At 39.1% G+C, this 11,984-nt stretch overlaps 1 protein-coding gene across 1 annotated transcript in view; it reads left to right on the plus strand.

Moving 5' to 3' along the window:
• The first annotated feature begins 343 nt into the window (after positions 1-343).
• The window catches only part of ARHGAP42 (Rho GTPase activating protein 42), a 208,931-nt gene continuing 197,290 nt past the window's right edge, over positions 344-11,984 (plus strand). The window contains exon 1 of the mRNA XM_009334879.1: positions 344-373. Within this exon, the coding sequence (XP_009333154.1) occupies positions 344-373 (30 nt within the window). The remainder of the gene's footprint in view (positions 374-11,984) is intronic.

The raw sequence follows: 11,984 nt of genomic DNA on the forward strand, positions 1-11,984 counted from the left end.
ATCAAGAAAACAAACGAAATCTTGACTTCATCACAGAAAAACCCAATGAAAAAGTTAATTTTGAAGAAGAAGATCTCAGTACTGAGAATAGACCTGAGGAAAAAAAAGTCAGAGAACTTTCAAATGCAAGGTCTTTCCTCAGGCATAAGAATTGAGAGGAAAAGTGCAGAAATAAACAAAAAGCAAAACAACATATCAAAGCATTGATCACTTGTACTTTCACTGAAAGGACAGGATTAATTTCTTCTTAAACATCTTGCTTTGGGAGGAAAGTGTTAACTTTCTTTGCAACATGAAGGATCTTGAAAAAAAGCACTATTCCTGAGAATGAGAACTTCGCAAGATGAATCCAAGACGACATTGTCTAGAAGAGGTAATGTCCATAAATTCACTACCAACTGCACAGCTTATAAATCAACTTGAAAATTAGATGTCTATGTTTATATCTCCAAACTTGCAAAAGACAGACGTGATGGAAGAACTATCTATTGCTTTTAGACGTCCACTGGAGAACGTATATCCAAGGGAAGAGAACTAATTTTGACAAAAAAGAAGAAAACACCACCACAAACTTTTTATTAAATGTGCCACTTAAGGATGAGGCAGGATTCCAATGTATAAAGCAAAAGTACATATATTAAATTAAAAAAAAAAAAAAAGGAAGATCATTCAAAAAAGAAATCAGCTGCCAGTAATAGATGAAATCCATTCAAGGAAAAAAAGTGGGTTTGCCCTTCCAGAGACAAACACTACTTCTGAAATAATAATGAGGATTTCCTAAATTTTAGTTCTTGGTTTTTAAGGTTCAAATATGCAAAGAAAGTTGTTGAAAATATTAACAGATCTTTTTAAAAAAAGGACAGGAATTTACAAAACAAGTCCATGCTGCAGACACTAATATTAGAGCTTTCACTTAAAGACAGCCCATATAAAGAGAGTTAAAAAGGACAACAGCTATGGGCCGGAACTTTTCCTGTACTGCACAAGAGGCTGTTGCCATCACAGGGATTTTGTGCATCAGAGTAAGGCATGTCTCCACAGCAAAATATCTCCTGATGACATATCAACAGGGCAGTATTTCAGCAAAATCTGTTATTAAAATACAGAAGAGGTCCCAAAGTCAACTAAATAGGGGAAAAGGGTGTACAAGCACAGGATAGTTCCTCTGTCGGTTTACCTGGATTGGTCATGCTGCAGCAAGTTGTGGTAATGAGGATGAAGGGAGAATCTCCCTCTATTCCCCACAGCAAATCTACTCCTGCAGGACACCAGTTTTCTAGAAGAGGCTCATTATTCATCTTCATTAAAACACAGGTTACCAAAAGTAGAATTTATTTGATGAACTCAGGCTGTGAACAGTCTTGAATAAATACAAAAAAGAGACAAGCAGGATGAGATTCTTCTGTTTATATTTCAGGAATAAGGAGTCCCCAGCCAATGACGGTATCACTGATAAAACTTAGAAACCACACTACAAAAGTAACACAACTTCCTAGAAGTTGTTATTCCACATCTGGCATGCTTGAAGACTAAAGCTAAATTGGCAAACTGATGAAGTAGACTAGACAAGTGGACAGTGAGGTGGACTGAAAACTGGCTGAACTGCTGGACTGACAGGGTTGGGATCTGCAGGATGAAGTCCAGCTGGAGGCCAGTCACTACTAGTGTGGCCCAGGGGTCAATAGTGGGGCCAATACTGTCTAACATCTTCATCCGTGACCTGGACGATGAGATGGAATGCAGCTTCAGCACATTTGCAGATGATACAAAACTGGGAGGAGTGCTTGATAGACCAGATGGGTGTGCTGCCATTCAGAGGGACCGCAAAAAGCTGGAGAAATGCACTGAAAAGAATCTCACTGAAGTTCAACACAGGGAAATGTCAGGTCCTTCCCCAGGAAGGAATAACCCCAGGCACGAGGGCTGACCTGCTGGAAAGCAGCTTGGAAGAAAAAGACCTGGGGGTCCTGTGGACGCCAAGTTGACCATGAGCCAGCAATGTGCCCTCATGGCAAAGGCACCAACAGCCTCCTGGGCTGCATTACGAAGAGCATTGCAGCAGGTTGAGGGAGGTGATCCTTGCCCACTGCTCAGCACAAGAAACACATCTGGACTCCTGTGTCCAGTGTTGTGCTCCCCAGTACAAGAGAGACATGGACATACTGGAGAGAGTCTAGCAAAGGGCCACAGAGGTGATTAAGGGCTTGGAGCATCTGTCATATGAGGAGAGGCTGAGAGAGCTAGGACTGTTCAGCCTGGAGAAGGAAAGGCTCAAGGGAATCTTATCAGTGTGTATAAATACCTGATTGGGGGAGAGTAAAGAAGACAGATCCAGACTGTTCCCGGTGGTGTTCTAGAACAGTCTGTAATTATGTGGTGCTATGATAAAGGCATAGTCATGTCAGATTTCTTGTCACAAAGGACAGTCCTTATTAATTTTAAAAAGTCACAAGTTGTGGAAATGAGTTTCTTTGCTTTTTGCCTTGTGACAGAAGCAAAGAAGCTATTTGTACTATTAAATAATTAAATAAATAAACTGTATGATAATGACAACACGAATTTCAGCTTAATCTCTCTCAACAAGGCATTAGCACCTAAGAAATAAAAGAATAGTGGTATGTAACATATAGGACATGTTTCCATCAGGTTCATTATTGGAATCACTGTTGTAAAATATCCTTCCATAAGAGAAGTGGTGTCATGCTACATTGAGTATTTTCTTATTTTGCATACATTAAAGTGGATAAATTGGAGGAAATTTTTCATAGGAAGAAGATCAGCATATATTGCTGTACATTTTCCTAATTTTCCATATTTCCAAACATATTGCTGACTTACAGCTATGCAAAAACCAGCAAATTTTCTAAAACATTATTAACATATCAGTCATTTTTTGTGCATTAAAGTAGGAAATTTAGTAACAGGAGAAAGACTTTGTACTCCATTTTCTATGGCTTCTAAACAGCTTCTGCCTAAATGGCAAAACAAGAATTATTTGAAGAGAGAAATTCAGAAGAAAACTATTAATAAAAAAATCAGATACAGCATTGATCCCTATACCAAAGATTTCTGGAGCCCTAGTTAAGGAAGGTTCCAAAACATTCACCATTTCAAGTGAAAACAGAAATTTAACTGAATTTGGAAAAAAAATATATATATATGAGAAGAGATATGAAAAAAGCAATTTTACCACCAGTAATATAGGAGACAAAGTGGTAAAATCAATTCTTTTCAGCTAGGAAAAAAATCCTTTGCGGTCTTATCATTATGTGATGCATATGCTTCTGTCAGTGAAAACAGGAAATATTATCTTCATTAGAAATAGGATTTTGGAGGATGAAATAGTAGCACTTTCTTAAAACAGCAGGCATTGAAGAAGAAGGATCATATGGCTCTTTATAAACATTTAGAAGGAATTTCAGTATTCCACTTTCTCTTAACAAGATGCAAAATGTGCTGGGTTTATGGCAAGGTCTCGGTAGTGGGGGGACTGCAGGGGTGGCCTCTGTGAGAAGACACTAGGAGCTGCCCACATGTCCGACAGAGCCAGTTCCAGCCAACTCTAAAACAGACCTGCCACTGCCCAAAGCTGAGCCCATCAGCCATGCTGGCGGCACCCCTGTGATAACATATTTAAGAAAGGGTAAAAAGCACTGTGCAACAGCTGGGATAGAGAGGAGTGAGAAAACGTGACAGAAAGAGCCCTGCAGACATCAAGGTCAGTGAAGAAGGAGGCAGAGGAGGTGCTCCAGGCACTGGAGCAGAGGTTCCCCTGCAAGCCTGTGGAGAAGACCACGGTGATGCAGTTTGTCCGCCCTGCAGCCCATGGAGATCCATGGTGGAGCAGATATCTACCCTGCAGCCCATCAAGGACCTCACACCAGGGCAGGTGGAGACGCCTTGAAGGAAGCTGCAGCCCATGGAAAGCCCATACCAGAGCAGGCTTCTGGCAGGAGCTGCAGTCTGTGGAGAGGAGCCCACACAGGAGAAGGTTTTCTGGCAGGACCTGTGGCCCGGGGGGGACCCACACTGGGGCAATCCACTCCTGAAGGACTGCACCCCATAGAAAGGACCCATACTGGAGTAATTCTTGAAGAACTGCAGCCCATGCTAAGGAGCCATGTTGGAGAGATTCATGAAGGACTATATCCTGTGGAATGAACCCCATGCTGGAGGAGGCAAAGACTGTGAGGAGGAAGGAGTGGCAGGGATGAAGTGTTATGGACTGACCACAACCCCCATTTCCCCATCCCCCTGCACCGCTCAGTGGGGAGGAGGTGGAAAAATCGGAAATGGAGTGAAGTTGAAGCTGGGAAGAAGGGAAGGGTGAGGGGAAGATGTTTTTAGCTTTGTCTTTGTTTTTCACTATCCCACTTTATTTTTAACTGGTAATAAATTAATTTAATTTTCCCCAAGTTGAGTCTGTTTTGCCTGTGATGATAATTGGTGAGTGATCTCCCTGTCTTTATCCTGACCCATAAGCTTTTCTATCTCATTCTCTCCCTGTCCTGTTGAGGAAGGGGAGTCATAGAGTGGCTTGGTGGGCACCTGGCAGCCAGCCAAGGTCAACCCACGACACAAAGTGTAAAATTTCCCAGTCTTCCACCTAATCAGCAAGATGATATTAGGTCTGGTGATTAAAGCAGGGACGAGCAGCAAAGCAAAGGGTTTGCATTTCTTTTCAGACTTTTTAAAGATGAACAAAAGATCTTCTGGCAGCCATTGTGCTTTTACTGCAAGTATCACAATATTAGATATTTTCTAAATCTCAGACATCAAGCTGAAAAGTACATTCTTTATTCAGACTGGCTATAGGGTTTTTTTTTTTAATTATTACTTAGAAGAGAACCGAATTCACTATTTTCCTGTCAAAGCCCAAATATTACCTATCAGTCCTTCCATGTGGAAGGACTTCTTAGTATAAGTTTGCCAGTTCTTATTTTCTTCTCAGAAGAAAAATGTGGTCTTTATGAGGTATATGGGAGGCTGATGGGCTAGTATAAAAAAAAAAAAAAAAAAAAAAAAAAAAAAAAAAAATTATGACAAAATACTGTGTTCAAAAGGAAGAAGTCATTATGACAATACGAAACACAACAATATATTGGCATATTCTCCTCTAGATAGTCCAAATCCATCAAAGCAAATCATATTCTATGATTCTATATGAATAATTAAAACTCTTCAGTACCTCAGTTTGTTTCTATCTTGCTCCCCCATCCCCAATAGCAGATATTCTCTGGCATGTGATGCAGGAGTATAACCTCATTGGAAAAATGTTGACAATTTAGTAGAAAAGAGGAATCAAACTGAATTTAATTAAACTCAGACTCCATGGAGAAGAAGTCTGAATGCAACAGATACTAAAAAGCTGAGTTATTACTTTGAGTAATTTAATTTCTGAAGGGTACTGCTGTGTTTTAAGAATCCTTTAAAATCCTTTTAAAAGGGATTTAAGAATTCCTCTATCATTTACTTTGATTAACACTCATTACTTCTTTAATTACTACCACTGAATTGCTACTATTACTATAGAACTAAAGCCTGTATTAGCATACTGAACATTATTATAATAAAATAATAATACACACTATTTCAAGACATGGAGACATTTTAATTCAGTCTCTTTAAAAATACTCATGTGGTTATGCTCATGCTGATTAAAAAAATTGATGTATTTAATTTACAAATAATTTCACACACACAAAAAGGAAAACACAGTTACTTCAAAAGCTGTTCTACCAAAAATCTTTACTGCTCCACACCAGGACACCTCTATAACGTGGATAGCTGATGGTACCAGTCAGTAAGTGAAGAGACAGTTTTACAAAATTAAATGCCACCCACACTGTACAGAGGGTACAGGTAAGTTCCTTCTTCTCCTTTTTTCTCTCCATTTTGATAAACCAGGAAGATCAGGAACAACAGCGGCATGAGGAAAAGATTATGTGCAGGAAGGACATTTGGGGAGACAAGGGACTACAGGGAATAGCATGATAGGGTGGAGTGAAAGAGGACATTGACACAGAGACAGAACATGAGGAAAAATTCTTGTGATAACTTTTTAAACAAAAAGATTTAACCATTAAGGTTTTGTAATCAAGATGTAAAGTTCAACCTTGAGGATATTCAGCCCCTTGAATGGCACAATTCCCATTGTTACGATGGTACAATAGGCCATTCAGCAACGTATACGGTTTTCACTGAGAAAAGGACTGGACATGTTGTTTAGGTCACTATTTTCCAATGCTTGTCAAAAAATGAGGACTGTCAACAGTTCAAACATTGAGCAGACCAAAGGCAAGATACTCTCAGCAGCTACATCATCAGATAAAATAATCCTGCTGATCAGAGGCAAAACGAAAACTTTGAAACTCTCCCTATTACATTAAAAAGGGAAATATATATGCCTCTCTTCTTATTACACACATCCAGTAAGAACTATGTATTGCCTAGCATGTATGGTTTATAACATGGTGATAATATATTTTGTGAAATCTCAGTGCTGTAAGACAGCTTCCTGAATTATTAGCGACGCTTCTTCCCTTGTAATATGTAATTACTATAGCTTAATGGGGTTTTTTTCCCCAAAGTAAAGACATGAGTATGTGACTTAATTAAAGTAGAACTAATTCAACTCAGGACCATAACAGCAAGAAAATGCACTAGAATATTTTATCTGCAAACTTTTTGAGAGACAAATACAATGAGGGGAGCTAAGGCACCTAACAGTGCAAACAAGAAAGCATTCTGAAATGAATAAACCCTTGATATTGCACATTAGTAAGTAGAGTAATGGACCTGTGGCATGAGACCTGGGAACATAATGGAGTTGGGCAAGCTGTTAAGAATTGGAGTTATGGTGTCTGAAAACTTGTGAAGATTCAGAAAATAACATAGCAGAGTGTGAGTATTTGTTCTGCAGGAGTAGAAAGACCACTTCTCTGACAGCATTCAAGCAGTCTCTTGACATTTATAAAGCTACAGAATGGTAGAACGGACAATGAAAACATATCTTGAAAGCATGGCTTACTGAGGCAGCATGCAGGAGAGCACATATGGCCTCTTATTCTTTATAAATGGGTAAGCTGAGTCACAGTGGTATTTGGGGCAGATCTTAGCAGATGAGGAGCTGACTCAAAGGTTTTCCTTGTAGAATACGAAGAAGGAATCAGAAGCAGCTGAAAGATGCAGGCGCCAATTTAAGGAGCTTTGAGTCTCACCAGCATTCAGCTGTTGAGACAGGTTTCATTTCCCTCCTTGTCTGCTTTATAAAAATGATTTTTCTTTTATCGTTCTAACATGAAGTATCATATTGTAGCAAATAAGATATCAAATGCTACTGTGTAACATGGTGAATAAGACAACCATATTTTTTAACACAGACTTCAAAATTTAGGTAAAGGCAAGTACTTTGGACAGGAAAGTTGTGCTACTTCCACAAAAGACCTAGCATATCAGTGGGTCTGGCCTGCTTAATGAGTATAACTTAGACTTTGTTCAGTTGTGTTGTTATTTTTCAATTAAGCTCCAGCACTTTATTGTGATTACTTTTATGTGAAATAGCTTGAAATTTTTAGATGGCAGTATCAAGGTATATTGCACGACTGAAGTTATACTGACAAATATTTCACTAAAATGAATTTTAACTCAGTTTAGTTAACCAAGTAGCCTTTACTATTAATCAGTGTTCACCTGCACAAAAAAAGTTTCTGACTCTAATATGGATCAGAAGTCAGGAGTTAAAATTCTAAGAGTAGGTTATGTTATGTTACTGCATGCATGCACAGAGAAAATATGCATGTAATACACGTAAAATTTCTAGCATATTTCCTATTAATCATGAAGAATTAATAGCTCCACATATATAATCCAATAGATTATATATTTTCACATACCCAAATGCCAAGGTCCTGGTTGCTTTTTTTCCCCGTGAGAAAACCCTGTATTTAGACTCCAGAAGGAAAAAGAAAAAAATGGGTTCCAAGTAAATATACAGTAGTCTAGGACTTGTATCTGAAGAGATTTGAGATAAGTTACTTGACCTTAAAGGATGACAGTACAAATACCAGTATTTCCTGTAGAATGTTGTTAAGCAGTTCAAGCAGATTTCACACACCAACTTACACAGATATACCAAAAAAAAAGTTCCAATTTTGATTAATACATTGAGGAAATATAAAGCAGTAACATGTGGAGGCTTGTGTCCAATACTGACAGCACCGGACAAGGTTATCACAAAATGTGATCAGTGACAAGCTGACAGTATTAGACTACCAGTTCAATCACATCATAAGGACTTACAGTCGATGAAAATCTTTTTACAGCCATCTACTCAAAGATAAACCCCGAGAAGGATAACTCCTAATTTACTTGTTTCTGTAAGTCTGAGTTCTTTCTGATCTGTACCAGGCCAACATTTTGATGAAAAAATCCCAGTGTCTGGTTCTGACAAATAAAAAAGTAGTGCAACTACTATTGGCCTAAGGAACAACAGAGTAACACAAAAAGTCTTTAAGTACATTATAAAGTGGGATATTTAAATAGATCAGCATGTTATGCAGTTAAAAACTCTACCCCTTATTTGTTATGGAAATATGTTTTACTTGTGTTAACAATGATCAAATATTAAAGGAAGATCTTAATGAGGTCTGTGATGCAAACGATGCATAGGTAATCATGAGATTTCTGGAAAGGGTTGGAACATATGCCTGAAGATTAGAGCACGTGACTAGACAACTGCATTTCTTATCCTGTAAAAATAGCCTTGTTAATTTATACAAACATTTTTAGAACTGCTTGCTGGTTATCTGTGCACTTATAGCCAGTGATAGACCCAGACAGGTGCAAGCAAGGACATAGCAATGATTTAATCTAACTCTACATCAGATGCCTACAGTTGAAGCATCATGACACATATAATTTTATTTACATTGTCTAGTCACAGGATGAACCAACTGCTGACAAAAAATATAAAGCTTTGTAACATACTTGGAGTGGGATGCCAGAAGGTGACAGGGACCTATATAATGTCTACTAATCAGCTTTAGGTATGGGGATAGTCAAAGAGATTGTCCTGGACTACATAGCTCAAGAGGCTATTGATGGCTTATGGGGACTGTCTAAGTTCAAAAGCAATAAACAGTGAAAACAACAGTCCTAGCAAGGGGCATCCAAAGATATCCAGGACCGTACAAAAAGCTGGAAAAGCTACACGTAGGTGACAGGCCACCAGCCAGAATTTGGGCACACTGATTGGCTGGAGTAAGCGTCCTGTTCCCCCAAGTCCATGGCACCAGTCACAGCTGGAACACAGGGGCAAGCACCTGTTATATCCAGACTGCTTAAATAAAGTTTAGATTTTATTTCACTGAATGTTGTGGTTCTTGCGGTTAACCCACTGTAAATTCACTCAAGATGGTTCTCTATTTGAGCATAGAGAACAGTGGTCCAGACCACTGTTTCCATCATTGCTCAAGCTTCCCTCTGAGAATGAAGATTTTTTATGGTCAATAAATTGAAAAATGTTGCTAAGTGCTATTCAGTTGTTGGCCTTGGCTAGAGAATGACATTAAAGATGCACTATTCCTCCAGCTGGAGTTGGACTTTTCTTCTCCTTGTGCTTCTTTTCAGATTTTGGGAGGTTTGGTAACGAGACTGGCTTTGATTACCTGTAGGGGAGAAGAAAGATAACTGTTGTAAGTGAGAGGTTAAAACATTAATACATATAACACAAATCCATGCATCTAAAATGCCTAGAATATGTTAAGTGATTTCTTACTAGCACTGCCATATAAATATACTGACAATCCTCTTTTTCTGGAACAGTAATGGCATCTTGTGGATATTAAATTAATTTTTATCTGTGAATAATTTGTGAGAGAAATCTAGATTATATTTAGTACCTACTCACAAAGTTTAAGAAATACAGGCAACAAAAAAATTTAAGCCTGGCACACATCATTCAAGATTAAATTTTTACCTGCTTTCATTTTACTCACACACAGTTCTAAAATCAACCTAAAGGGTAATATGGTTTTGGAGACAATATAACAGTATTATCTCACGGATAATTAAAGTATCTTTTAATTATAAATCATCCACATATTTAGATTTACGGCAAGGCAGATAAAATTAATAACTCAAATGCCCACACTTTAGGATTTTGGAAGGATCTTTTGTGAAAGTTTAAAAAATGGTCTTGAATTCTTTTACAGGGGGAGTCAATGCAAGTAAAATAGGATACAGCAGTATGAACATTGCTGGAAACAGCATCCCCAATAGTTCTCTCTGTGTCCACACAAGCTACTGTGAGGATGGAGTTCCATATTTAGAAGAAATACTTTGACTGACTGAAAAGACCTAGAATACTGGTACTTTCACTTGTTCCCTCTGTTTTTCTCCTCCCATTTTCTCCCTCCACATATACAATAATTAGTCACCACTGCTGCCATATGTGTCTGACAATGCATAGTACTTTCTTTAATAAAGAGTTAAGTGCCTCCCCCCCAGCCATTTTTACACCACTCTGAAAGCACCACATTAGTATTCCTCTCTTCTCAACAACTTCACAAAGTAGTATTTCAGCACTCCAGAAGTTCTAGCCCTATTGATTTCCTTCAAATTGAACCATAAGAGAAGTACATATTCTTTCAAGAAAATACAAAGTGCAGTAGACAATTAATAGTTTTGGATCCTGAAAGCTCTGGAGATTCAGACAAGGCCAGTGTTTACACCTGAGTACAGAAATTTGTGCTATCAGTTGTCCACAGTAACAGAACTATAACTTAAATCTCTTATGTTCCACTGTTTATAGATGCTGTCAAATTTAAACAACAGAACTTATCCCTTCAAAAATGCCTATAACCACACAATAACCATATTAGGAGCATGCAATGGAGTGCATGAGACTGGAATAAATGACTAGAATTGGTATGCTGAAAATGAGACTTAACTGGTGGACAACTTAATGTGAGAATGGAATACTACCCAATACGGCTATCTATTAGTTCTTTTAGATCCATGATTTTCACCATGTCATTAAGGGGTCTAAAAGATGTGGGTTCTGTCATCATGACCACCGTGTCACCATCCTCAAAGATGAGTACCATTGTGCCAAAAAAAAAAAAAAACCCAAACCCAAAACAAAACACCAAGGACTTACTTGACACTGCCACAGTCAGAAGTTGAAACTAAATTGGTGCTACATTGCAGTTCAAAGACCAGTTATAGTTCTACAGACATCAGTGAGACTTACAAAACTGACATATAAAAAAGGCAGATAAAGTCATCACACAAACACACTTCCGTGAACCAGAAATGTATCTAAAGGCAGTATTTTAAAAATCTGATGATACTACAAGTTTGTCAGGTTGCAGTGCTGCTAAACAGTGCCTATGCTTTCCCAGAGCCATGGTTGCTCGTATGAACAACAGAAATGGGAAATTTCCAAATATGTTGTTGATCTGTTTAATTTTTTGAATAATTTTGTCTTGTCTTAAAAGAAGCAGGATCTTACTCTAATTGGTTTCCACTCGGCCGAAAGCCGTCGCCAGAAGGAATGTGGCAACCGAGACGGAGCCCTCATGCAAGCACGCAGCTGTCCAGGTCTCTGGCTGCAGGGAGTGCCTGAGCCTGTCAGCTGTAGCGGAGGGAGGCAGAGACACCACCTGTGTGCGGTGTGACCAGGTGGAGGATCTGCTCAGCCTGGTGGCAGAGCTGAAGGAGGAAGTGGAAAGGTTAAGGAGTATCCAGGAGCGTGAGATGGAGATAGATTGGTGGAGCCACAGCCTACCATCCCTGAGGCAAAGGCAGCAGATGGAGGCTCCACGAGAAGCAGAGGATCCCCTGCCTTCTTGCCACCAGGCAGAAGGAGGGGACCTAAGCGACGGGGGGGAATGGAAACAGGTCCCTGCTCGGGGTGCCAGGCGAACCCCCGCCTGGCCTCCCTCACCTTCCCGGTTGCCCTTACAGAACAGATATGGGGC

Source organism: Pygoscelis adeliae, unplaced genomic scaffold (assembly GCF_000699105.1).
Source record: "Pygoscelis adeliae isolate BGI_AS28 unplaced genomic scaffold, ASM69910v1 Scaffold141, whole genome shotgun sequence".
Lineage (NCBI taxonomy): Eukaryota > Metazoa > Chordata > Aves > Sphenisciformes > Spheniscidae > Pygoscelis > Pygoscelis adeliae.